The 26,175-nt window shown below is 46.9% G+C and overlaps 1 protein-coding gene across 1 annotated transcript in view; it reads right to left on the bottom strand.

The window, feature by feature from the left end:
• Positions 1 to 26,175, bottom strand: part of RSPO1 (R-spondin 1) — a 221,349-nt gene that overhangs the window by 28,150 nt on the left and 167,024 nt on the right. Inside the window, exon 3 of the mRNA XM_069756909.1 lies at positions 16,307 to 16,498. Within this exon, the coding sequence (XP_069613010.1) occupies positions 16,307 to 16,498 (192 nt within the window). The remainder of the gene's footprint in view (positions 1 to 16,306; positions 16,499 to 26,175) is intronic.

Raw genomic sequence — 26,175 nt, 5'->3', positions numbered from 1 at the left:
AATGTCATCCAAGTACGCCACGGCGTACATCTCCAGTCCCTGAAGCAGGAGGTTGACCATCCGCTGGAAAGTGGCAGGGGCATTCTTCATGCCGAAGGGCATGACCGTGGACTCGTACAGTCCGAAGGGCGTGATAAAGGCGGACTTCTCCTGCGCCTCGGGGCTCAGGGGAATCTGCCAGTATCCTCTACTCAAATCCATTATTGTCAGGTATTTTGCGCCAGCTAACTTCTCAAGCAGCTCCTCGATGCGCGGCATGGGGTGCGCGTCAGAGGCTGTGATGGCGTTGAGCCCCCTGTAGTCCACGCAGAACCGGGTGGTCTGGTCCTTCTTTGGCACGAGAACTACAGGTGAGGCCCACGCACTCTTTGACCGTCGAATCACCCCCAGCTGTAACATCTCATCAATCTCGTGATTCCCGGTGTCCAACTCGTGGACTGCTAACTCAGTCCTCCCAGGTCGGTTGGAGAACACGACCCAGAAAGGTTCCAGTGTGGTTTGCAACTGCACCTGCTGGGGTTCAGTTAACGAGGCGCTTACCTCCACATCCTCGATGGACCCATTGGCCTTGGCTTGGGCCAGCAAGTCCAGGAGGGTGTCTTCCTCACCGTCTTCGGGCAAGCTGCAGACCGGTAGGACGAAAGGTTCACGTTCATGATGAGCCTTCATCATGTTGACGTGAAAGGCCTTTCGCCTACCCCGAGCGTGGTCAAGCGTGACCACGTAAGTGACCGGGTTGAGCTGTTGGTGGACGACGTACGGGCCCTCCCAGGCGGCCTGAAGCTTATCCGTTGGTACGGGGACCAGCACCCACACCTTTTGACCCACGTGGTAGGTCCGCTCTCGGGCGTTCTGGTCGTACCAGTGCTTCTGATCAGCCTGAGCCTGCGTCATGTTGTCATGCACCAACTGCGTCAAGGTCTGCATCTTGTCACGGAAGCGCATTACATACTCCACTATGGACACTTCAGAAGGGTTCGGCTCCTCTTCCCAGGATTCTCTTACCAACCCAAGGGGTCCCCGGACTCGCCTGCCGTACAGGAGCTCGAAGGGGGAAAACCCCGTCGAGGCCTGCGGAACCTCTCGGTAAGCGAACAGCAGGTGTGGGAGGTACCGCTCCCAGTCGCGCCCTTGGGTCTCAACCAGCATGCGTAGCATCTGTTTGAGGGTACCATTGAAGCGTTCACACAAGCCATTGGTCTGTGGGTGATACGCACTCGATACCAGGTGCTTCACCTGCATTCTCTTACAGAGAGCCTCCATTAGGCGAGACATAAATTGGGTCCCTTGATCAGTAAGCATTTCCCTGGGAAATCCTACAAGTGAAAAGATAGCCAACAGGGCATCCGCCACCTTATCTGCCCTAGTTGACGACAGAGCTACTGCCTCTGGGTACCGGGTAGCATAGTCTACCACAGTAAGGATGTATTGCTTTCCAGAGCTGCTGGGGACGGCCAGCGGGCCCACAATGTCCACCGCGATCCTCTGGAAAGGCTCCTCTATCACTGGCAAAGGGATCAGGGCAGCCTTAAGAGCAGGGCCCGCCTTCCCCACTCTTTGACAAGTGATACAGGAGCGGCAGTAGTTTGACACATCTGTCCCCATCTTAGGCCAATAGAAGTGTTGAGACAGCCGGGCCTTAGTTTTGCTGATCCCCAAGTGGCCAGCTAGCGGGATCTCATGGGCAATCCGCAACAACTCACCCCGGAATTGCTGTGGGACGACCAGCTGTCTTTCCCTCAACCACTCCTTTTGTGATTCTCCGGGTACTGTCTCCCGGTACAACCTTCCTTGTTCCCAGAACACCTTCTCCTTATCAGTCTCGGAGAAGCGCGTCCCGGCGAGTTGTCTCAAACTCTCTAGGCTCGCATCTGTGTGCAGAGCGGCCTGAAACTCCTGGCTAGGGGAAGCCAGAAGCGACGTCAGGGTCCCTTCCCCACGGGAACCCTCTTGGACCTGCTCTGGGTCCACCTCTGGTTCAGTCACAGTGATGACTGAGGAGGGTCCGGAAGGCAGACAGTTATCTGCGTTCCGGGCACTCTGACTGCGGGTGACAGCAGCTACGTAGGCTGTCTCCCCGGGGGTTTCTATAGGCCCATCAGCCGGCGCTGCTATGGGCTCTACCTCCCCATCCACCCCCAACACTTCAGGGGCAGTGCTACTTATGGGCCAGTTACCTTCCTCGGTGGCACTGGTCACTTTCATGGCGTCACTTTCCTCACGGTTCCCATGCAGCTCCCCATTTCTTGTAGCACCGACACTTGCCCCTGTTAGGGGTTCCTCAGCCGTCTCACTCCGCAGAGCGACGTGGCTGGGCACACCTGTACCTATGGACACATTAACCTTCACAGAAAAATCATCAGGTTCAGCTGGCACAGGTACAACATTTTCACCATCAATCCTAGGGAAAAAATGGTTATTAGATGCATCATTACAAGATAAAGCATGGTCAGGTAACACATGCGATCTCCCATCATCATCATCATCAGGGTTAACGTTACCCTTATTAGTAGATTGGGGAGGGGTATCAGTGACGTAGTGGGCAACCAACCTCCCCAAATCAGTCCCCAACAAAACATCAGTGGGCAAATTATCAGACAGCCCCACTTCTTTCACCCCGCTCCCGGCACCCCAATCAATATAAACCCGGGCCATTGGTAAGGGACAGCTGATGCCCCCAATCCCAGTGACAGTTAGGGTTTTCCCCGGAATGATCTCTTCAGGGGCTGCCAGTTCGAGTCGGATGAGGGTTCGTTCAGCCCCGGTGTCCTTGAGGCCTGTAGCAACATGGCCTCCCACAGTGACGTGCTGTACGTTGTCACACACCCTCCCAACCACACTACCCACCAAAAGAACTGCTGCATTAGGCCCTGGGGCCTTGGCCGGGGTGTTGTTCTGCTTGGTTGAGCAGGAGGGACTGATATGACCAGTCTGATGGCAGGTGAAACACTTGCGAGGTTCGGTGGTAGGCCTGGTGCTGTTGGCCATGGGGACAGGACCTCTGGTGTGCTGGCTGGCAGGGGTACTGGCGTTGGTTGCAGGCTTACCCCCTCTCCAGCTGGTGGTGACTGGCTTCCGCACTTCCGATCTACGGTTGGCCTCATAGGCATCGGCAATCTGCGCTGCTTTCGTCACGTCTTTGGGTTCTCTGTCTATCACGAACTGTCGCACCTCAGCTGGGCAAAGATGAAAGAACTGGTCTTTGATCATCAGGTCTCGCAGCTGTGCAAAGGTGGTCACTGACAGTCCTTGGGTCCACTAGTCAAAGTGGGTCCCCAGTCCATGCACCACATCACTGTAACTGTCGTGTGGGCCACGTTGGAGGGTCCGGAACTTTCTATGGTACACCTCGGGTGTAAGCTGGTACTTGGCTATCAGAGCCTGCTTGATGGCCTCATAGTCACCATCTTGTTCTTGAGGGAGGGCAGCAAACGCCTCCAGAGCTTTACCTCTCAGCCCTGGTGTCAGGTATCGTGCCCATTCATCTGTAGGCAGCCGGTACTGTCTGCAGGCTTTCTCAAAGGCCCGCAGAAAAGTGTCCAAGTCCCCGTCCTTCTCCATAACAGGAAAGTGATCGGGCCGGGGCTTAGGTATCTGAGCGCTGCTGGGCTCACGTCTCTGGGTGGTGGAGGGCATCCCCCCTGCCGGAGCATCTCCAGTTCATGTTCTCGCTGGGCTTGGCGCTCGGCTCTCTCAGCCTCCCGCTCGGCTCGCTGGTATTGCTGGATCAGCTACAGACGTCTCTCTAGGTCATCTGCGGAGCCTTGATGCAGAGCCAGCTGCAGGAGGAGGTCTGCGCCCCCCTGGTTGCCAGTAGGGCCCGTATTCAGTGGTTGGGCCTCTGCTGCAGCACCATGTTCACTTGTGCCGGCTTCTGCGGCCTCTGGGCTCTGTGACCTGGCTTGGTCTGCTTCAAATTGCACCAGTTCAGCGACCATTTGAGTCTTGGTCTTACCCTGGGGGTTCAGGCCATGGTACGTGCATATCCCAGCAAGAGAGTCCTTCTTCTGCTGGTTGTACCAGGCTTCCCCTTTCGCAGCCATGGTTGCCAAATAAAAGATAGGATAGAAAAACGAAGAGAAAGGGAGGGGATAATTAACAGTACTCAATTGTCTCACAACTAAAAAGCACTGAGTTCGTTCTCCAAACTTATTTGCGCAGAGTCCTCGCAAGAACTTTCTGCAAGTTTTTAGTGAGAGGAATGATTACTCAAACCAAATCACTAATGCTCTAAGATATCCCACCGCCTTGCCACCAATTTGTCACGATTCCCCTGACCGCTGTCACCAATTGGTCAGGATTCCCACCGTGACCGTCACCCCTACGTCACGGATTGAGGTGACTTGAGGCCAACAGACGGCTATCACATGTGCAGGGGGGCTTATCTTAGTTATCCCTCCACTGCTACAATGTGATGAAAAAACACACACAAGGCTATTGACCTCTTAGTTTACAGCAGGGGCTTATTTTTGGGTTGTGCCCATGAAAATCCACTTCACAATATGCATTTTGTACTCCCGTTCTCATTGATTTTACACATTGGCAGCAAGGCCAGCCCTGCTGCATAGTCAGTCGTATGCACCCCATTAGGCCTTGGAACCCACATACTGGATGTGCCCATGAAAATCCACTTCACAATATGCATTTTGCACTCCTGTACTCCTATGTTTTACACATTGGCAGGAAGGCGAGCCCTGCATAGTCAGCCATATGCACCCCATTAGGCCTTGGAACCCACATAGTGGATGGGCCCATGAAAATCCACTTCACAATATGCAATTTGTACTCCCATACTCCTTGGTTTTACACATTGCCAGCAAGGCCAGCCCTGCTGCATAGTCAGTCATATTCACCCCATTAGGCCTTGGGACCCACATACTGGATGGGCCCAGGAAAATCCACTTCACAATCTGCATTTTTTGCTCCATACGCCTTTGTTTTATACATTGGTAGGAAGGCGAGCCCTGCTGCATAGTCAGTCATATGCACCCTGTCACGATTCCCCTGACCGCTGTCACCAATTGGTCAGGATTCCCACCGTGACAGTCACCCCTACGTCACGGATTGAGGTGACTTGAGGCCAACAGACGGCTATCACATGTGCAGGGGGGCTTATCTTAGTTATCCCTCCACTGCTACAATGTGATGAAAAAACACACACAAGGCTATTGACCTCTTAGTTTACAGCAGGGGCTTATTTTAGGTATCCCACTGCTTTCAATATACCACAAACTGCAGGGATTTATGTATATCCCGCTTACAGTTCCACTTAACACTTGCAGCTCTCTGGCGCCCCCCTTACTCTCAGGTCAGATTAGGTACTGCACCCTGGGTAATTAGTCGCCAGAAAGGCTGCCTGCTATGTACTGGCTATTGAGCACGCTGCAGCGACGCGATAACTACTCCCACTCAGGCAGGAACAATAATTATTAACGCCGCAGCCGCTACAACATAACCCAAAAGTCTGCACACTTCTCGCTGCCACCAGCTTCGATTAAACGGGTCCGAAGCTAACCCAACACAGTAGCGTAATTCTCTTCAAGAGACAGGGTATGGCTTTTAGAGCATGGAGAACTGAACTAACATATAATAGTATATCCCATTAACAAATTAGGCAGTGCTTTATCAAAAATATTTTATAAAGATGTTACAAATGAGACAATTGCAAATATGTACATGGGTAATTATAACATAAAGGGAATAAATGAGAAAAGATAACACTCACATGTTAAAAGCATGGCGGACACCCCAGGCTAGTGCAGTTTCCATACATCCCAGTCCATGGGATGTACTCAGCTCTTCCAGGACAATAGGACAAGAAGTCCAGAAGAAGAAATCAAGCAGAGAGTCTGAGCTGGGGAGCCTGCCAGACACTTAATACCTTAAGGCTTTGACATCACAGAAGGGCTGGCTTATCCAGACCCTCCTCTCTCTACATTCTGAGTACTTCAATCTTAAATTTATCTACTTGCTATAACTTCGCTACAACACATGACAGAGTCAGACCAAACCTATCATTCATCTCGGATTAACGTGAGCATTCTAATGAGATCAAATATGTCCTATCTGGGATACATATTTACAGAGAAATCCCTACTTCTTTACCAGATGGAGTTAGAAGCCCGTGTTTCGCGGGATGTGTAGATACACCGAGTGAGGATAAGAATATATATTTTCGTATTTCTAGCTTAAATCGTTTGCCTAATATCTAACAAAAACTAAACAAAGAATCTTTCATGAATTTTTGGAGCCACTTTTCCATTTCTAACTGGTGAAGGTGGGAGGGGTGAGGGACTTTCCTCTGAGCCTGGAATTTACGACCCCAGGGCAATAAAACCCCCTTCTAGCATACAGTCTGTAGCCCAGAGAGAAACAAGTAGAGTCAGCTAGTGAAGGGGGGGTTTAGCCCACCTCATGAGCTGAAGAGCAACTAAACTTATATGATATTTCATACCATATCGTGACACACCCCATTAGGCTTTGGAACCCACATACTGGATGGGCCCAGGAAAATTCACTCGTATTTTTTAATGGTATGATGGTTCCCTCTTTGCACAATTATTTACAGGAGATTTTTGCAATTTTATTTGACATGTTTTTAACACTAAGGTTCAGATACGGCTTTAAAAAAGGCAAGTACTTGCAATACAAGGCAATTTTATTGCAAACTACAAAATTCAAGGAATAGTATGATTGAATAGTGTGAGTGCGTACACTTTTGTATGTGTTAATATACACAGGTTAATAAGTACATATGAGGATTAAATAAATATAGTGATTACGTATATATGAAGATTAACTACATACAGTATACTTAGATCATCACCAAGAGGCTTTTAAACATCATCCGTCTGGAATATCAGAGAAGCAACACCAAGACAGAGAACCCCACAAGTATTTAGATCAAACCACCACCGGCATAGTTTCAGTAAACCTTAATGTTTTACAGTGACAAACAGCAAACATATAGAGGCTTAGAACTGTTTGTGAAGTGAATAAACAAACATTTATCAAGATTGTGTCACTATGAGCATTGTCTGTTACATTTCTAAATGTTTTACAAGAAATGCAGCTATGTGATTGTCTGAATGCCATTTGTATATTCTCCATTTGTACATTTGAGGCATACAAAGTTAAGGCTCGCAAGGAGAGAAACAAATATAGTGGACAAAGCTATATTTTGAATGAACTACTGAGGCAAAGTAAAAGCATTGCTTTATCAAATTTATATGAAGTGTATTGTGTTCAATGTTAGCAACCAGGCAACACAAAAAGGAGCTTTTCAAGTGAGCTCTTTAAGGTACACAAATGTTATGAAGTGTTTTCCAACAAGGATGTGGTTTCACCAATGGGGGGTAACTTTTGTAAAAATAGACTAGTGCCATCACAGCCCCCCTTGACCAAACTTCACCGGCCTATAACAGTACAAAGCACGTTCACCCTGGTGATCTAGTGGCAGTTAAACAAGAGACATTGCAGGAGACAGAGTTAAGAAGTAGGCCCAATGGAATGCCATGCCCAATTCCCCAATGTGGGGTCCTTTTTGGGCTGATTAAAATAGTTCCATCACAGCCTCTAGACCTAAATGCCCCATACAGACCACGTTCACTCTGGTGATCTACTGGCAGGAACTGGACAGATTGCAGGAGACAGAGTTAAGAAGTAGGCTCAAAGTAATGTCATACCCAATTCCCCAATGTAAAATCCTTTTTTAAAAAAAATAAAAGAGTGGCATGACAGCCCCTTGGCCAAAATACACAGTACAGTGCACGTTGACCCTGGTAATCTAGTGGCAGGTACAGGACACATTGCTGGAGACAGACTTAAGAAGTAGGCACAATGTAATGTAATGCCCAATTCCCCAATGTGGGGTCCAGCTTTTACAAAATGAAATAGTGCCTTCACAGCCCCCGTGCCCAAAAATCACCAACTTTTAACAGTACTGAGCACGTGCACCCTGGTCATCTAGTGGCAGTTAAAGGACACATTGGAGGAGACAGACTTAAGAAGTAGGCCCAATGTAATGTAATGCCCAATTCCCCAATGTGGGGTCCTGTTGTTACAAAATGAAATAGTGCCTTCACAGCCCCTGTGCCAAAAAATCACCAGCCTATAACAGTACTGAGCACGTGCACCTTGGTCATGTCGTCAGAGATAAGGAAGAGACATTGCAGGAGACAGAGTTAAGAATTAGGACCAATGTAGTGGTGTGGGTCTCTGAGACTTTTAATGCAGTGCATGATCTGCCAAACAATTCCCTAATGGGGGTACCTTTTTTAAAAATACACTAGCGTCATCGCATGCCCCTAGCCCAAACTTCAACGGCCTATAACAGTACTGAGCACGTTCACCCTGGTGATCTAGTGGCAGGTACATTTTTGATTGCAGGAGACCGAGTTAAGAAGTCAGCCCAATGGAATGTCATGCCCAATTTCCCAATGTGTTGTCCTTTTTTAAAAAATAAAGGAGCGCCATCACCGCCCCCTTGGCCAAAATGCACCATACAGAGCACGTTCACCCTGGTGATCTAGTGGCAGGTACAGGACACATTGCAGGAGACCGAGTTAAGAAGTCAGCCAAATATAATATCATGCCCAATTCCCCAATATAAAATCCTTTTTTAAAAAAATAAAAGAGTGCCATCACAGGCCCCTTGGCCAACATGCACCGAACAGAGCACTTTCATCCTGGTGATCTACTGGCAGGTACAGGACAGATTGCAGGAGACAGAGTTAAGAAGTACGCCCAAAGTAATGTCATGCCCAATTCCCCAATGAAAAATCCTTTTTTTTAATAAAAGAGTGCCATCACAGGGCTCTTGGCCAACTTGCACCGTACAGAGCACGTTCACCCTGGTGATCTACTGGCAGGTACAGGACAGATTGTAGGAGACAGAGTTAAGAAGTAAAGTAAATAAGGCAGCACACTGCAGCGCTAGAACATACAAACTTGAAAACACGAAATTTGAACTGCATTACTGCACTAGAAATATGAAAAATGAGAGCTTTTAGCGCATAAAAATGGCCAATTTTATGCGTACCTGGTAGCCTCTTTACGGCATCTCTCTTATACCAGGTCCTACGCTTGCCTTACCTCGCTGAGAATAAACGTCTCCATCTGAATGGGTGCATGTGAAACCTCTTCTTAGACTAAAATTCTCTCTCTCTGTGGAGGGGTATTGGACCTGCTGTAATTAAAACACCTGAAGCTAGGAGGCGGAGTGCACGATCAGAAGGCTAGAGAATACATTTCAAAAACTTGACCTGCACATCCAAACATAGACTCAGTGTGAACAGGTGCTGAACCTAGAGTCGCCAACTCGTATATAGTTAAGTAAATAAGGCAGCACACTGCAGCGCTAAAACATGCAAACTTGAGAACACGAAATTTGAACTGCATTACTGCACTAGAAATATGAAAAATGAGAGCTTTTAGCGCATAAAAATGGCCAATTTTATGTGTACCTGGTAGCCTCTTTACGGCATCTCTCTTATACCAGGTCCTACGCTTGCCTACCTCGCTGAGAATAAACGTCTCCATCTGAATGGGTGCATGTGAAACCTCTTCTGGGACTAAAATTCTCTCTCTCTGTGGAGGGGTATTGGACCTGCTGTAATTAAAACACCTGAAGCTAGGAGGCGGAGTGCATCAGAAGGCTAGAGAATACATTTCAAAAACCTGGCCTGCACCTGTTTTAATTACAGCAGGTCCAATACCCCTCCACAGAGAGAGAGAATTTTAGTCTAAGAAGAGGTTTCACATGCACCCATTCAGATGGAGACGTTTATTCTCAGCGAGGTAAGGCAAGCGTAGGACCTGGTATAAGAGAGATGCCGTAAAGAGGCTACCAGGTACACATAAAATTGGCCATTTTTATGCGCTAAAAGCTCTCATTTTTCATATTTCTAGTGCAGTAATGCAGTTCAAATTTCGTGTTTTCAAGTTTGCATGTTTTAGCGCTGCAGTGTTCTGCCTTATTTACTTAACTATATACGAGTTGGCGACTCTAGGTTCAGCACCTGTTCACACTGAGTCTATGTTTGGATGTGCAGGTCAGGTTTTTGATATGTATTCTCTAGCCTTCTGATCGTGCACTCCGCCTCCTAGCTTCAGGTGTTTTAATTACAGCAGGTCCAATACCCCTCCACAGAGAGAGAGAATTTTAGTCTAAGAAGAGGTTTCACATGCACCCATTCAGATGGAGACGTTTATTCTCAGCGAGGTAAGGCAATCGTAGGACCTGGTATAAGAGAGATGCCGTAAAGAGGCTACCAGGTACATATAAAATTGGCCATTTTTATGCGCTAAAAGCTCTCATTTTTCATATTTCTAGTGCAGTAATGCAGTTCAAATTTCGTGTTTTCAAGTTTGCATGTTTTAGCGCTGCAGTGTGCTGCCTTATTTACTTAACCATATACGAGTTGGCGACTCTAGGTTCAGCACCTGTTCACACTGAGTCTATGTTTGGATGTGCAGGTCAGGTTTTTGAAATGTTTGAGAAGAGTTAAGAAGTAGGCCCAATGTAATGCCATGCCCAATTCCCCAATGTGTTGTCCTTTTTTTAAAAAATTAAAAGAGTGACATCACAGCCCTCTTGGCTAAAATGCACTGCACAGAGCACGTTCACCCTGGTGATCTAGTGGCAGGTACATTTTAGATTGCAGGAGACCGAATTGAGAAGTCAGCCTAATGTAATGCCATGCCCAATTCCCCAATGTGTTGTCCTTTTTTGTAATAAATAAAAGAGTGCCATCACAGCACCCTTGGCCAAAATGCACCGTGCAGACCACGTTCACACTGGTGATATAGTGGTTCTGGATGAGGAGGATGAGGATGAGGATAAAAACAAACAGACCAATTCTGAAAGCGTATACCCATATGTGGTTGTGAAGAGATGCATGAGAATACACCTCACCAAAAGAGAGAATATATTTGAGATTATGTTTCACTGTTTTCACTTGGTGGTGTACAGAAGTCTTTACCAATCCAGGCCTTGTTCATTTTGATAAGAGTCAGCCTGTCAGCATTTTCAGTTGACAGGCGGATGAGCTTATCTGTTATAATTCCACCAGCGGCACTAAAAACCCTCTCTGACAGAACGCTAGCAGCAGGGCAAGCCAGGACCTCCAAGGTGTGTCACGTGTCCAGCTTGGATACCCAATAATTAAAACCCTCTCTGACAGAACACTAGCAGCAGGGCAAGCCAGGACCTCCAAGGCGTGCCACGTGTCCAGCTTGGATACCCAATAATTAAAAGGCAAAGAGGAATCACGGAGGATGTTTGTACGATCTGCAAGGTACTCCCTCACCATCTTCCCAAACATTGCACTTCTTGTGACAGCACCCCTTGCCTCTGTGCTGCCACGATGGGAGGATCTGAGAAAACTGTCCCAGAACTTGGCCATTGCTCCCCTGCCTGAGCTGGATTCTACTTCTGTCTCTCTCGCTTGGAGTCCTTGGTTGTACTACAGACTCTGATGTCTGTTGCCAGTGTTCTCACATGGAAATTTTCTAAGTAATTCCGCTACAAAGGCCCTATGGTACTGCAACATTTTAGTACACCTCTCTGCCTCAGGCAGAAGAGATTGAAAGTTCTCCTTGTAGCGTGGGTCTAGAAGTGTCACCAACCAGAAATGAGTGTCACCCAAAATTTTGATAATCCGAGGGTCACGTAAAATGCAGCACAACATAAAGGCAGCCATGCGTGCCAGACTGCTAACAGGCAAGACTTCCATGTCCTCACCAACAGGACGACTGACCATGCTGTCCTCCTCCTCCTCATCCTCATCCTCCTCCTCCCTGTCCTCAGGCCATCCCCACTGAACAGAAGCTAATACAGATGTATTTGTAGTACCATCTATAGCGCATGAAAGTAGCTCCTGTTCTTCCTCCTCCTCCTCATTGCTTAACAATCCACATTGAGAAGACATGAGGCTAGGCTGAGTGTAATCCCCCTGTATGTTTCCTTGCTCCATGTCCTCATGCTCCGCGATTGTAAGCAGAGAGTTTTTCAGAATGCTGAGAAGCGGGATGGTGATGTTAATTATGGCGTCATCGCCGCTCACCATCTTGCAGTCCTCAAAGTTTTGGAGGATGTTACATATGTCTGACATCCATGTCCACTCCTGAGGCCTTATGTGTGGAGTCTGACCTGAAATTTGATGGCCTTGTTGATGTTCGTAGTCAACAACGGCCCTCTGCTGCTCACAAATCCTTTCCAACATATTGTAGAAAGAAAATCCACTGAAACATACAAAAATATCTGACAGCCCCCGGAAGAAGCCCACGCAAAACACGCGTTGGGGCTGCTGTGGAGCGCACACTGACAGAAATTACTATGGGTAAGCTGCAGCGTCCTGTTAAGGGGTCCGTTTAATAATCTTTTCTACCAGGCTCCATAGAGTATTTATGATGAGTATCTGATGTGTGTATATGGAGGCTATGGTGTATTCATCAGTATCCAGCCCTATTATGGGGCTTCCACTTGTTGTAATGGATGCTCATGAATATGGACGATATGCCTGTTAGGTATGCTCACTTACCTGGTCTGTTACTCCAGTTGTGTTGCTCTTTCCCCTCATGAGTTGTTGTGTTTACCTTTCATGTCTGTTTTATATTTTTTGATTTTGTATCTATTAATAAAAATATTTATATTGACTTAATCTAGTGGGACAGTTACTCCTTTTTGGTCTTGTGTAGGATTTATCCTTTCCAACATATGTAGCGTAGAGTTCCAGTGTGTGGGGACATCACACAACAGTCAGTGAGCTGGAAGCTGAAACTGCTGCTGAAGCACAGCTAGGGGGCTAAAGCTGTAGCTGACTTTCTAAAATGGGCAGACAGACGGCGCACTTTCACTAGCAGATCCGGCAGCTCCGGGTAGCTTTTCAGAAAACGAGGTTAAGCACATGGGCCAAGCACGGTACGTGTGTGAGCTCACCTTGCCTCAGAGCCGCCACCAGGTTACGACCATTGTCACACATGACTATGCCTGGCTGTAGGTTCAGCGATGTCATCCAAACATCTGACTGCTCTTTCAGCGCTGTCCACAACTCTTCTGCACTGTGCAGTTTGTCACCGATGCAGATTAGCTTTAGCAGAGCCTGTTGCCGCTTGCCTGAAGCAGTGCTGCAGTGCTTCCAGCTTAGGACTGATGTGTTGATTTCAGACATGGAGGATGAAGAGGAGGAGGAGGTACAGGAGCTGTAGACTGTGGGGGCAATCCTGATTGACGTAGGGCCAGCAATCCTCGGCGTGGGGAGGATGTGTTCCTTCCCAAGGTCCGACTGGGTCCCGGCTTCCACTATGTTAACCCTGTGTGCCGTCATTGAGATGTATTGCCCCTGCCCACAAGCACTTGTCCATGTGTCCATGGTTAGGTGGACTTTCCCGGTAACAGCATTGTTGAGGGCACGGGAAATGTTGTGGGACACATGCTGGTGTAATGCCGATATCGCACACCGGGAGAAATAGTGAAATAGTGGAGACTGGGGACTGAGTGCCTTGGGATGGCCACCGCCATCAGGTTGTGGAAAGCTTCCGTCTCAGCAAGCCTAAAAGGCAGCATTTCTCGCGCAAGCAGAAGAGAAATATTGGAATTTAGAACTGTGGCCTGTGAGGCATTGGCTGGGTATTTACGCTTGCGTTCCAAAGACTGGGTTACAGAAAACTGAACGCTGTGCTGGGACAAGGATGTGGACACGCTTGCTAATGGTGCTGCTTGACTGTGGGCCACAGGTGCAGGGCTAGAGGCATCTTCACATGCACCGTACTGAGGATTGGCTTCTATGCAAAACAGTGGAAGAAGCAGTGGGGTGACCAGCAGGCAGTGGTCTTTGAGCCTGGGGTTCAGCCCACAAAGTCGGGTGCTTTGCTTGCATGTGCCTGATCATGCTGGTGGTGGTCAGGCTGGTTATTTTGCTACCCCGGCTGATGTGGACATCAGGTGGAATGGCAACTTCACTCATGTTGATGTTACGGGGAACGGATGCACGCCTTCTGTCTGTGGCCACCACACTGCTTCTTCCTGCCTGTTGGGGGGATATGCCTCCTTCCCCATTTGTGCTGCTGTTCTCGCTATGCATGTCCTCCTGCAAGGTTGGGTCAGTCACTATGTCATCCACTATCTCGTCTTCCACATCTGCACCCTGTTTCACCTCTTGACTTTCTGGCAATTGTTTCTCATCATCGTCCACCTCTTGTGGCACTTTCCCACCATCGCCTTCGTGTGACCGGGGCTGGTCAAAGCTTTGGGCAGCTCTACATGCAATCTCATCTTTCCCTACTTCAGTTGACAGGCAGAGATTTCTGAATCTTAAAATGGAAAACTGAACAGCTCTTCAGAGTGTCCAAGTGTGGGATCAGTTGTCTCAGGGCACTCGGCATGGTGGGAGGAAGGAGGATCAGGCGGAGGGATATCATGGCCACACTCACGGCTACTCAGACTTGACAGTGTGGAAGACAAGGTGGTGGTGGCTAAGTGACTGGAAGCATTATCCGCTATCCAAACAACAACTGTTTCACACTGCTCTGGCTTCAATAGTGGTGTTGTGCTGCAGTTCCCTAGAAACTGGGACAGGAAAGTCGAGCGAGAAGATGTGGGTCTTTGTTTTTGCCCACTTTCACCTTGCCCATGGTCTTGTCCTCTGGATGCATCATCAGCATCACGTCCACTTCCCCGTCCCTTGCCCCTTGCCTTAACCATTTTCCACAAATGTCTTTATTAGTAGCGAAATAATATGTGATCAGTATGCCTGCAAATCTATGATATTTCAAACCCAAACATCAGGCAGGCCTCAGCCTGACCTAACAGACTGTATTCAATTTTTTTTTTAAGTTCATTTATGTGAAATAGTGCTGTATAGAATTTGAGTATCACACAGCCTAAAAATAAGTACACCTGCCTACAATGTCCAAACTTGGAGCAGAGATATATGAGGGCTCTCACAGAAGTACCACACTGGCAAATCTGTGGCCTTTGAATTTTTTTGGATGCTAAATAGCGCTGTATAGAATTTGAGTATCACACAGCCACAAAGTAAGTACACCAGCCTCCAATGCCCACACTTAGAGCACAGAGATATATGACTGCTGTAACGGAAATACCACACTGGCAAATCTGTGGCCTTTGAATTTTTTTTCATGCAAAATAGTGCTGTATAGAATTTGAGTATCACACAGCCAAAAAATAAGTACACCGGCCTACAATGCCCAAACTTGGATCAGAGATATATGAGAGCTCTTACAGAAATAACGCACTGGCAAATCTGTGGCCTTTGAATTTTTTTTTATGCAAAATAGTGCTGTATGGAATTTGAGTATTACACAGCCACAAAGTAAGTACACCAGCCTCCAATGCACAGAGATATATGACAGCTGTAACGGAAATACGGAAATACCACACTGGCAAATCTGTGGCCTTTGAATTTTATTGGATGCTAAATAGCGCTGTATAGAATTTGAGTATCACACAGCCACAAAATAAGTACACCGGCCTCCAATGACCAAACTTGAAGCACGCAGATATATAAGGCCTTTTTCGGTGACTTTAAAAAAAGGGGCACAAGGGTAGCACACACAACTATGCTACGTATGCCTGACAAACTATCACTTTTCAACAGGCCTCAGTCTGGCAGAACAGACTGTATATATATATTTTTTTTTGGGAGGGGGGAATTTGTGGAAAAAAAAGGCATATAGACAGTAAAGAAGCTGCAGCAGCAGGCAGTTATGGAGCTTTGGGAAGGAAGCAGTGGGAGCAATGGAAGCATATATAGTACCTGCAGGTCTTGCACTGATGTGGATATGCTGTGCCCTGCTTGCCTAGCGCTGCAATATCGTGACCCATGAATCAACCCTAAAAAGGACTGTTGGTTTCTCAGGAGTTGTAGATGTAAGAGTTGCAGGCCTACACTACCTCTAAAACCATGATTCTGACCCTATCTCGGCAGCAGCTCTCCCTACTCTCGCTGAAACAGGAACAGAATGCGGTGAGCAGGATGGCGCCGGGTCTCTTATACTCGGGATGATGCTGTACGGCCCAGCCAATCACTGCACGACCACAACAAAGATGGTTGCGGCGTTTCATGGCCTGGCAGACAATCCCTGTACCATGATTGGGTCTCTAAAGTCCGCCAAAACTGCTGGATGGAGACTGCAGTTAACGCCGAATAATCCCGGAAATGCTCGCCGCTCAGCGAGTACCCCAAGTACCCCGATACTCGGGCAAGTAACGAACAGTGGCGAGCATGTTCGCTCATCACTAATAATGACATTTCTAAATTCTATTTAGTAAAGGTCAACTTACTCATGCACTTGCTAATATCCCGATTACGATCTCCATAGTATCCTTTAGGGCAAGATGGCAAGCAGACACCAATTTGTCGTATGTCATTTCTTTCCAAATGGATAAAAAGCTTTGGTAAGCACTTGACGCAACCGTTGACCTCGGAACAAGCCTCACAGCCTTTGGTGCAGCTTTGGTTCACGTCTGTACTTCCTGTAGAAACATAGAGTCAGGAGAAAATGACTTGTCTTGTAGAATAAAAAAAGTTCTGTAAATTGATACAACCACATTTTTCCATATTATGTTTTTTAAAAAGCATATTTTGCAGGATCATTTTACTTTTTTTTCATTTTTGTACAAGTCATATTCTTGTTCATTATTCCCATTCACTACCGAGCATGAAAAATTACCTTGTATATATTACTATATTTCTAATGGACATTTATCCACATTTATACATTTAAATTGATTTTTTTTCTAAGCAGTCATGCTGAAGTAGATGGCAAAACATCCCTTAGGCCAGTGATAGACTGCAGCGGTCATGTCCTGTAGTTGTGATGTCACCACTGCTGTTGCGCAAAGCCAGGCACAGGCACTGAGAAGAAGGTTGGAGTGGCATGGGGTAGGTAAGACTAATTTTTTTAATTACCGTATATACTCGAGTATAAGCCGACCCGAGTATAAGCCGACCCCCCTAATTTTGCCACAAAAAACTGGGAAAACTTATTGACTCGAGTATAAGCCTAGGGTGGAAAATGCAGCAGCTACCGGTGAATTTAAAAAATAAAAATAGATGCTCCATACCGTTCATTATTGCCCATATGCTCCATATAAAGCTGTGCCACATATAATGCTGCATACCGTTCATTATTGCCCCATAGATACTCTGTATAAAGCTGTGCCACATATAATGCTCCATATTGTTCATTATTGCCCCATAGATGCTCCATATAAAGCTGTGCCACATATAATTCTCCATATTGTTCATTATTGCCCCATAGATGCTCCATATAAAGCTGTGCCATATATAATGCTCCATACTGTTCATTATTGCCCCATAGATGTGCCATATAAAACTGTGCCATATAGTGCTCTGCACCGTTCATTATTGCCCCATAGATGTGCCATATAAAGCTGTGCCATATAGTGCTCTGCACCGTTCATTATTGCCCCATAGATGTGCCATAGAAAGCTCTGCCATATAGTGCTCTGCACCGTTCATTATGGTCCCATAGATGTGCCATAGAAAGCTCTGCCATATAGTGCTCTGCACCGTTCATTATTGCCCCATAGCTGTGCCATATAGTGCTCTGCGCTGTTCATTATTGCCCCATAGCTGTGCCATATAGTGCTCTGCGCCGTTCATTATTGCCCCATAGCTGCCATATAGTGCTCTGTGCCGTTCATTATTGCCCCATAGCTGCCATATAGTGCTCTGCGCCGTTCATTATTGCCCCATAGCTGTGCCATAAAGTGCTCTGCGCCGTTCATTATTGCCCCATAGCTGCCATATAGTGCTCTGCCCGTTCATTATTGCCCCATAGCTGCCATATAGTGCTCTGCGCCGTTCATTATTGCCCCATAGATGTGCCATATAGTGCTCTGCACCGTTCATTCCTGCCCCATAGCTGTGCCATATAGTGCTCTGCACCATTCATTATTGCCCCATAGCTGTCATATAGTGCTCTGCACCGTTTATTCCTGCCCCATAGCTGCCATATAGTGCTCTGCGCCATTCATTCCTGCCCCATAGCTGCCATATAGTGCTCTGCGCCGTTCATTATTGCCCCATAAATATGCCATATAGTGCTCTGCCCGTTCATTATTGCCCCATAGCTGCCATATAGTGCTCTGCACCGTTCATTATTGCCCCATAGCTGCCATATAGTGCTCTGCACCGTTCATTCCTGCCCCATAGCTGCCATATAGTGCTCTGCGCCGTTCATTCCTGCCCCATAGCTGTGCCATAGAAAGCTGTGCCATTGCTGCTGCTGCAAAAAAAAAAAAATGCCATACTCACCTTGCTGCTTGCAGCTCCCAGCGTCCCGGCGTCTCTCTGCACTGACTGATAAGGCAGAAGGCGCCGCGCACACCTGAACAGTCAGTGCAAGAGGACGTGAAGACAGAGCGGCACCCGGCGGGTGGAAAGTGGACAAGTGAATATTACATACTTACCTGCTCTCGGCGTCCCGCTCCCTCTGCCTGTCACACGGTCTTCGGTGCCGCAGCCTCTTCCTCTATCAGCGGTCACCGGCACCGCTGATTAGAGAAATTAATATGCGGCTCCACCCCTATCGGAGGTGGAGCCGCATATTCATTTCTCTAATGAGCGGTCCCACGTGACCGCTGGACGGGGGAAGAGCTGCAGCAACGAAGACCATGTGACAGGCAGGGGGAGCGTCAGGACCGCCGGGACTAGGTGAGTATGCATCAGCGCCCTCTCCCCCTCACCCGCCGACCCTGCCGCCCACCGTGACTCGAGTATAAGCCGAGATGGGCACTTTCAGCCCAAAATTTTGGGCTGAAAATCTCGGCTTATACTCGAGTATATACGGTATACACAGAGCAAGCCTTTGAACTAAAAAAAAGTTAAAGGTGGGACACTTCTGTGGAGACACAGCATTGTATCTTAACCAGATGACTATTTTTTTAACACTAGAAGTCCCAGAGAGAGGTCATTTAACATTTCTACCTTTGGAATCTTTGGAACTCGAAATTTCTGGGACTTCTAGTGTTAATGTAACATATTGTGCTCTTATCCTTGATGACTAGTGATGTTTGCTGATATGCTAATTATTAATGTTGATTGAATAGCTCTGGATTAGCCAGGATTGGGACCCGTCGGTCACTTGGCTCCATGGAGATGTTTGGAGAAGAAAGGTTGTGACCCAGGTGTCAAATGGCTTAGCACCTTAATGGACTGTCATCTTCTTACACTTGTCATTACCTCCTCTCTGTGTGCATGCCACAGGTGGGGTTGTCAACCTTGGAAGCTCTGAAGAAGCAGTTGCCATTAGCCCGGGAAGTCAGCGGAAGGGTGAGACTCTGTAATGTGCACCATCTTGGAGTATTTTGCTGGGACTGCTGCAAATGTTATCTGCCAGTTTTGTGATTCAATAAAGTACAGCCACACTGTTTTACCCGCACCCTGTGTTGTCTGAGAAGCATTATGCCAATGTTAAAGGGAGAGCGGGTGTTTTTTGGGACGATCCCTGGTCCATGCTGTTTCGGCTAGCGGAACTGGGAGCCCACCCACCCCCCCATGTCTCCACATTATGGTGGCAGCAATGGGATACTACACAGCCTGGCAGAACCGGAGGAGCTGCAGGGGACTGGTGTTCTCAGACACCGTTCAGGGCTCCACAAGCAGGGAGATGTACAGACAGACCCAGCAGACCATTAATGAGGCATGCAGAGCAGGTTTCGGACGCCACTATGTCCAACCCCACCAACTCGGCCTTGGGAAGAAGACCAGAGTGGATATATAACCTCATCAAGAAATGTAAACTACATGAGCTGTGCCAGCTTCGATGGATTGAATAGGATTTAATCCAGGAATTACGGAATGTGGAAGACGCTATGTGTGGACACAATGGATATGAGTAGTGTTGAGCCAGCTTCGATGGATTGAATAGGATTTAATCCAGGAATTACGGAATGTGGAAGACGCTATGTGTGGACACAATGGATATGAGTAGTGTTGAGCATTCCGATACCGCAAGTATCGGGTATCGGCCGATACTTGCGGTATCGGAATTCCGATACCGAGATCCGATACTTTTGTGGTATCGGGTATCGGTATCGGATACATAGAGATGTGTAAAATAGAGAATTAAAATAAAAAATATTGATATATTTACCTCTCCGGCGGCCCCTGAACTCAGCGCGGGTAACCGGCAGGCTTCTTTGTTCAAAATCAGCGCTTTTAGGACCTGAGAATCACGTCCCGGCTTCTGATTGGTCGCGGACCGCCCATGTGACCGCCACGCAACCAATCACAAGCCGCGACGTCACCGCAAGCTATTAACGCGCTCATTTTTAAAAATGAGCGCGGTAATGACTTTCAAAGACGTAGCGGCTTGTGATTGGTCGCGGCCACGCGACCAATCACAAGCCGCGACGTCACCGCAAGCTATTAACGCGCTCATTTTTAAAAATGAGCGCGGTAATGACTTTCAAAGACGTAGCGGCTTGTGATTGGTCGCGGCCACGCGACCAATCACAAGCCGCGACGTCACCGCAAGCTATTAACGCGCTCATTTTTAAAAATCAGCGCGTTAATGACTTTCAAAGACGTACCGGCTTGTGATTGGTCGCGACCCAATCAGAAGCCGGGACGTGATTCTTAGGTCCTAAAAGCGCTGATTTTGAACAAAGAAGCCTGCCGGTTACCCGCGCTGAGTTCAGGGGCCGCCGGAGAGGTAAATATATCAATATTTTTTATTTTAAGTCTTTATTTTACACATCCCTATGGATCCCAGGGCCTGAAGGAGAGTTTCCTCTCCTTCAGACCCTGGGAACCATGAGAATACCTTCCGATACTTGATGTCCCATTGACTTGTATTGGTATCGGATATCGGTATCGGCGATATCCGATATTTTTCGGGTATCGGCCGATACTATCCGATACCGATACTTTCAAGTATCGGACAGTATCGCTCAACACTAGATATGAGTCATTTCTCCTCAATTACGTGTGGCATTTATTTTCACAAGTAGGACATGGAATATGCTCTGAGGGAACTGGATGATAGAAGTTTTGTTGTCATAAAGGTGAGACCTCTTACATTTGTGACTGTGCTTAAAGACATGCAGTGGACTGTTCCCTGATAAGTGGAGAAGGATGATTGGCATCCTATCATGTCTGGCTAATTAAAATGGAGAAGCAATGTGGAGATACAGCATTGCATCTTAATTAACCAGATGACTATTTTAGCAAGCCAGGAAGAATAGACTGTTATCTATATGTTGACTTTTGAATTTAAGTGTTGATTTCTGGTTGGTCAAAAAAGCAGACTTTTGCTTGCGCAAGCCTGTAATATTGATTTGTAAGTTGGCATTTAATGTAACATATTGTGCTCTTATCCTTGATGACTAGTGATGTTTGCTGTTATGCTAATCATACATTGTCTTGGCCTGATAGTTTGTTGATTTTTAAAACAGAGGAGGAAAATCTATGCAAATAGATTACATAATCAAACAAGGCTATTCTTCCCCTTATCTGTGATACTGGAAGAAGGACACTTGTTAAACATGAAAATAGGTTATATGCATCTGTGCATCTGTATAGAGAGCAAAGGACCTGAGATAGGACAGCAGCCAATACATCACGAGGGACATGGATTTGCAGGAAACAAACCCAAAGAAAAAAAGCCCAAACAAAAGGTCAAAGGACAATAGAACAATACAACATTATTAAGGTTAAAATACCTTTATTAATAACAGTATATGGTACTACAAATATGAATATAAGAACAAGTGCCTGCACAAATAAGAGCACATAAAATATATTGCATATGATAAATAAAATAAAAGACCACATTGCCAGGTAACAAAATAATAAAAATTGAATGAGTTATACTAAGAATAAAAAAACTATTTGATTTAGCTAAGCAGAAGCCACGAAACTGAAAATAAAGATTAAGAAACGGCCACAAGACCAATTTCATCAACCAAGGTATCATTTTATTCAGTATAATGGCACCGATCTGAAAGTGTGTGTAGGTTACTATGCACAATCCTGCTGACAGGTTCCCTTTAAAGATGTCTTGTCACTTGCCATAAATGTAATTTTAACTTGATTTAAATCCTATTGTTCTTCTTAATCTTACATTGCTTTTCTTTTGCTCCTGTTTCACTTCATTCCTGAGAGTCGCACCAGGCAGAACAATAGATATTTATAACAAGTACTTGGTCATTTTTAAAGGGTTTGTCCAGTCTTGTTATAAAATTCTGCAGTCACTTTATGGAACTGCAGACTCCAGTTTTGCCAGTGAGAGCAGGTGGTCATGTCACCACTAGAATGGATTTTCATACGTCTGGCCACATTCTAACTAGCATGCCTGGCTTCCCACAATACAATTAAATTAAGAGAAGCTGAACATGTCTAGTAGGCATGTGACTCAATGTATTCAAATCTCATAATTCTAATCACGTAAATAGCTACACTCACCAGTAATACCAGGGAATCCTGACAGTGTATGTGCCACATGCTGTCAGGATTCAGACGTCTGCAGCCACTCTTTTTTTTAATCAAAAGACTCTTCAAGACCATTGACTAACTAACAAGTATTTTTAGACTGTAGATATAAATTAAAATGTGAAGTGCAAATCCACAAGAATACAAAGAAAAATGCCATTAAAATATAGCCTTGGTTGGTGTGATATAAGGGTCCACTATCTTTATAAAGAACCTATCATTAGATTCATGCTGCCCAAACTACAGACAGCATGAATCAGAGCCTGGATGTGCCATGGTGGCCTGGTATGTCTTTCTCTAAAATGCTGCAGCATTTAAGAAAAAACATAATTGTAAAGCTGGTCAGGGCCTATAGGGAGAGATGTGTCTAGTCAAGTGCAGCCCTTCTCCCCATACTGTTCCAAGTGATTGACACACATGGGAGATGGGAGAAAGCAGTCAATCAACTGGAGTAGGCTGGAAGAAGCCATCCGGACTAGTCAGTTCTCTCCCTATGCTGCCCGGCCAACTCTTCTACATTTTCACGCAGCATCATATCGAAGAAAGAGGTTTCTGGTTCAGACTGATGCTACTCATTGTTAGTGTGACAACTCCTTGAGATGACCCTCTGGTTCGTGATACCGGACCACCCCTAAGTGAGCTGACCTAGGGAACCACCCCTTATACAGGGGCAGGCTCAAAGGGGCTACATACCACGACAGCGGCACCAGGGGGACAGCTCGTAGGAGACAGAATACACAAAGGGTCAGATGGTGAGATGACAGGGAGCACCAGTGAACAGACAAACAACTAGGGGCAGACAAATATGCAGTATCAGTGATGGGAGATGGAGGTGTGGGGACAGAAACCGAGGACTAGGAAAAGGAGGAGACAGGGAAGAATCCTAGAACATCCAGGGACCGAAGACAGGCACTATAAGACAGTAAGATCAGAGCAAGATAAGGCACACACAGAATTAGCACACAGAGAAGCACACAGGGACCTGAGTACAGACAAGCAAAAGCACGAGCGCCAAGGCTGACACAAGGGCAGATACTGACGATAATCAGGCGCCTTCTCTAGCAGGAATCAGCCTGATAACCCAGTAGCTGCCATCATGACAGGACAGCGCTTCCGGTTAAAGTCATCCTGGCCACATAAGGCGCCGGAGAAGCGCGAGGCCGCATCCTAAGCTGCCCAGGACGCATGCGCGGACAGCGAGATCCTCGGGGCGGCCGAGAAGCAGGAAGTGCCGGTGAGACGCGGTGAGAACCCCAATCAGCATCACACCGGGAAGTGAAAGGAAAGAGGTATCGCGGGCGGGCGCAGCTGTGACAGTTAGGTCAGCACGAATCTAATGACAGGTTCCTTGTAAAGGATTATTCTGAAAATACACAATATTAAAACAAGTACACCATAACATTATAGTGATCATTAAGAGAATGTTAAATATTAGAATGTTAATGTTAAAGGGAACCTGTCACCCCGTTTTTTGAGATTGAGCTATAAATACTGTTAAATAGGGCCTGCGCTGTGTGTTCCTATAGTGTATGTAGTGTACCCTGATTCCCCACCTATGCTGAGATATAACTTACCAAAGTCGCCGTTTTCGCCTGTCAATCAGGCTGGTCAGGTCGGGAGGGCGTGGTGACATCGCTGGTTCTTCCTCAGCTTTACGTTGGTGGCGTAGTGGCGTAGTGGTGAACAAGCAGCGCGCGATCTGCGCTGTAATCTCTTGCATCGGTGGGGGCTTCCATCTTCCTGGGGCCGCGCGTGCGCAGATCGAGTGCTCTGCTGCACGGGGCTTCAGGAAAATGGCCGCGGGATGCCGCGCGTGCGCATTAGAGATCGCGGCGGCCATTTTCCCAAAGCCGAGTTTGCAACAGACCCCTGCAATCAACCTTTTTATTTAAATATCCAGTCCCTTTAGCTTTCCAGATAATTTAGTGCATTGAGGTCCAGGACGTCTGGCTTGTTTTTGTATCTTTGTGACTTTTCAAATAATTAATTTTGATTTATTCATGGGCTTGCATGCAAAAAATAACAAACATGGCTACATTCACCTTTCCCAGACACAGCATGCCTCTCGGCTACTGTTGGGGTCCTTGTTGACAAGCTACTTTGGTGATGTCACAACTATAGTGCACGTGACCACTGCAGCCAATCACTGGCTCAGCGGTGAGCTGGAGCCTGTCACCAAAATCTGGGGCAGCAGCAGAAATGAGCACTGGATGTGTGGAGAGGGAATTTAGCTGTGATTGTTATTTTCTAAGTCTGATAGACTATGGGTAAACAAAATAAATCATCCTTTAACTATAAACTGTTAACTCTCCTGACATGTCCAGATGGAGTAAGATGTTCCATTCTTCTGTTACTCTTTATTAGGAAATGTAAGAATAAATTACCAAATGGGTATTCTCCTTCTCCTTATCACAGGGGTGTGTCTTTACTCAGTGTGACCTTGCCAGCACTGATTGGATTGTATTAAGGCTCGGGCACACAACCGTAATTATCGGATGAGTGCTATCTGTCATTTTGACATATATCACTTGTCCGCATATTATTCAGTGAGGGAGTGCATATGTCCAATTATTTCCTCAGACGCAGTCCGAGTCTGTCGAAAACTTCGGATGTCATCTGAGTGCAATCCGATTTCCACAGACTGACAGAATGGAGAAGATGGAGAAATATCTTTTCCATCTTCTCCTCCTCAGCTGAGAGAATTGGATCACAGTCTGGTCAGCATTTGATCAGCATGTGATTTGCATAGTTGACGATTCTCTTTGATGATTGAATCTACTGTTGCCTGCACTCAGCCTAAAGGTACCTTCACACTCAGCGACGCTGCAGCGATACCGACAACGATGTCGATCGCTGCAGCGTCGCTGTTTGGTCGCTGGAGAGCTGTCACACAGACAGCTCTCCAGCGACCAACGATCCCGAGGTCCCCTGGTAACCAGGGTAAACATCTGGTTACTAAGCGCAGGGCCGCGCTTAGTAACCCGATCTTTACCCTGGTTACCAGCGTAAACGTAAAAAAAACAACCACTACATACTTACCTTCTGCTGTCTGTCCCCCGGCGCTGTGCTTTCCTGCACTGACTGTGACCACAGCGGCCGGAAAGCAGAGCGGTGACGTCACCGCTGTGCTTTCCGGCTGGCCGGCGCTCACAGCCAGAGCAGAGAAGCACAGCGCCGGGGGACAGACAGCAGAAGGTAAGTATGTAGTGTTTGTTTTTTTACATTTACGCTGGTAACCAGGGTAAACATCGGGTTACTAAGCGCGGCCCTGCGCTTAGTAACCCGATGTTTACCCTGGTTACCAGTGAAGACATCGCTGAATCGGCGTCACACACGCCGATTCAGCGATGTCTGCAGGAAGTCCAGCGACGAAATAAAGTTCTGGACTTTCTGCAGCGACCAACGACATCACAGCAGGATCCTGATCGCTGCTGCGTGTCCAACTGAACGATATCGCTAGCCAGGACGCTGCAATGTCACGGATCGCTAGCGATATCGTTCAGTGTGAAGGTACCTTTAGGCCACGTTCACAGGTTCAGTATTTGGTCAGTATTTAACCTCAGTTCTTGTAAGCCAAAACCAGGAGTGGAACAATCAGAGGAAACATACTGTATAATAGAAACACGTCACCACTTCTGTATTTATCACCCACTCCTGGTTTTAGCTTAAAAATACTAAGGCAAAATACTGA

The sequence above is a fragment of the Ranitomeya imitator genome, chromosome 3 (assembly GCF_032444005.1).
Source record: "Ranitomeya imitator isolate aRanImi1 chromosome 3, aRanImi1.pri, whole genome shotgun sequence".
Classification (NCBI taxonomy): Eukaryota; Metazoa; Chordata; class Amphibia; order Anura; family Dendrobatidae; genus Ranitomeya; species Ranitomeya imitator.
The sequence above is the reverse complement of the archived record's forward strand: the minus strand, read 5'-3'. Positions and strand labels throughout refer to the sequence as shown.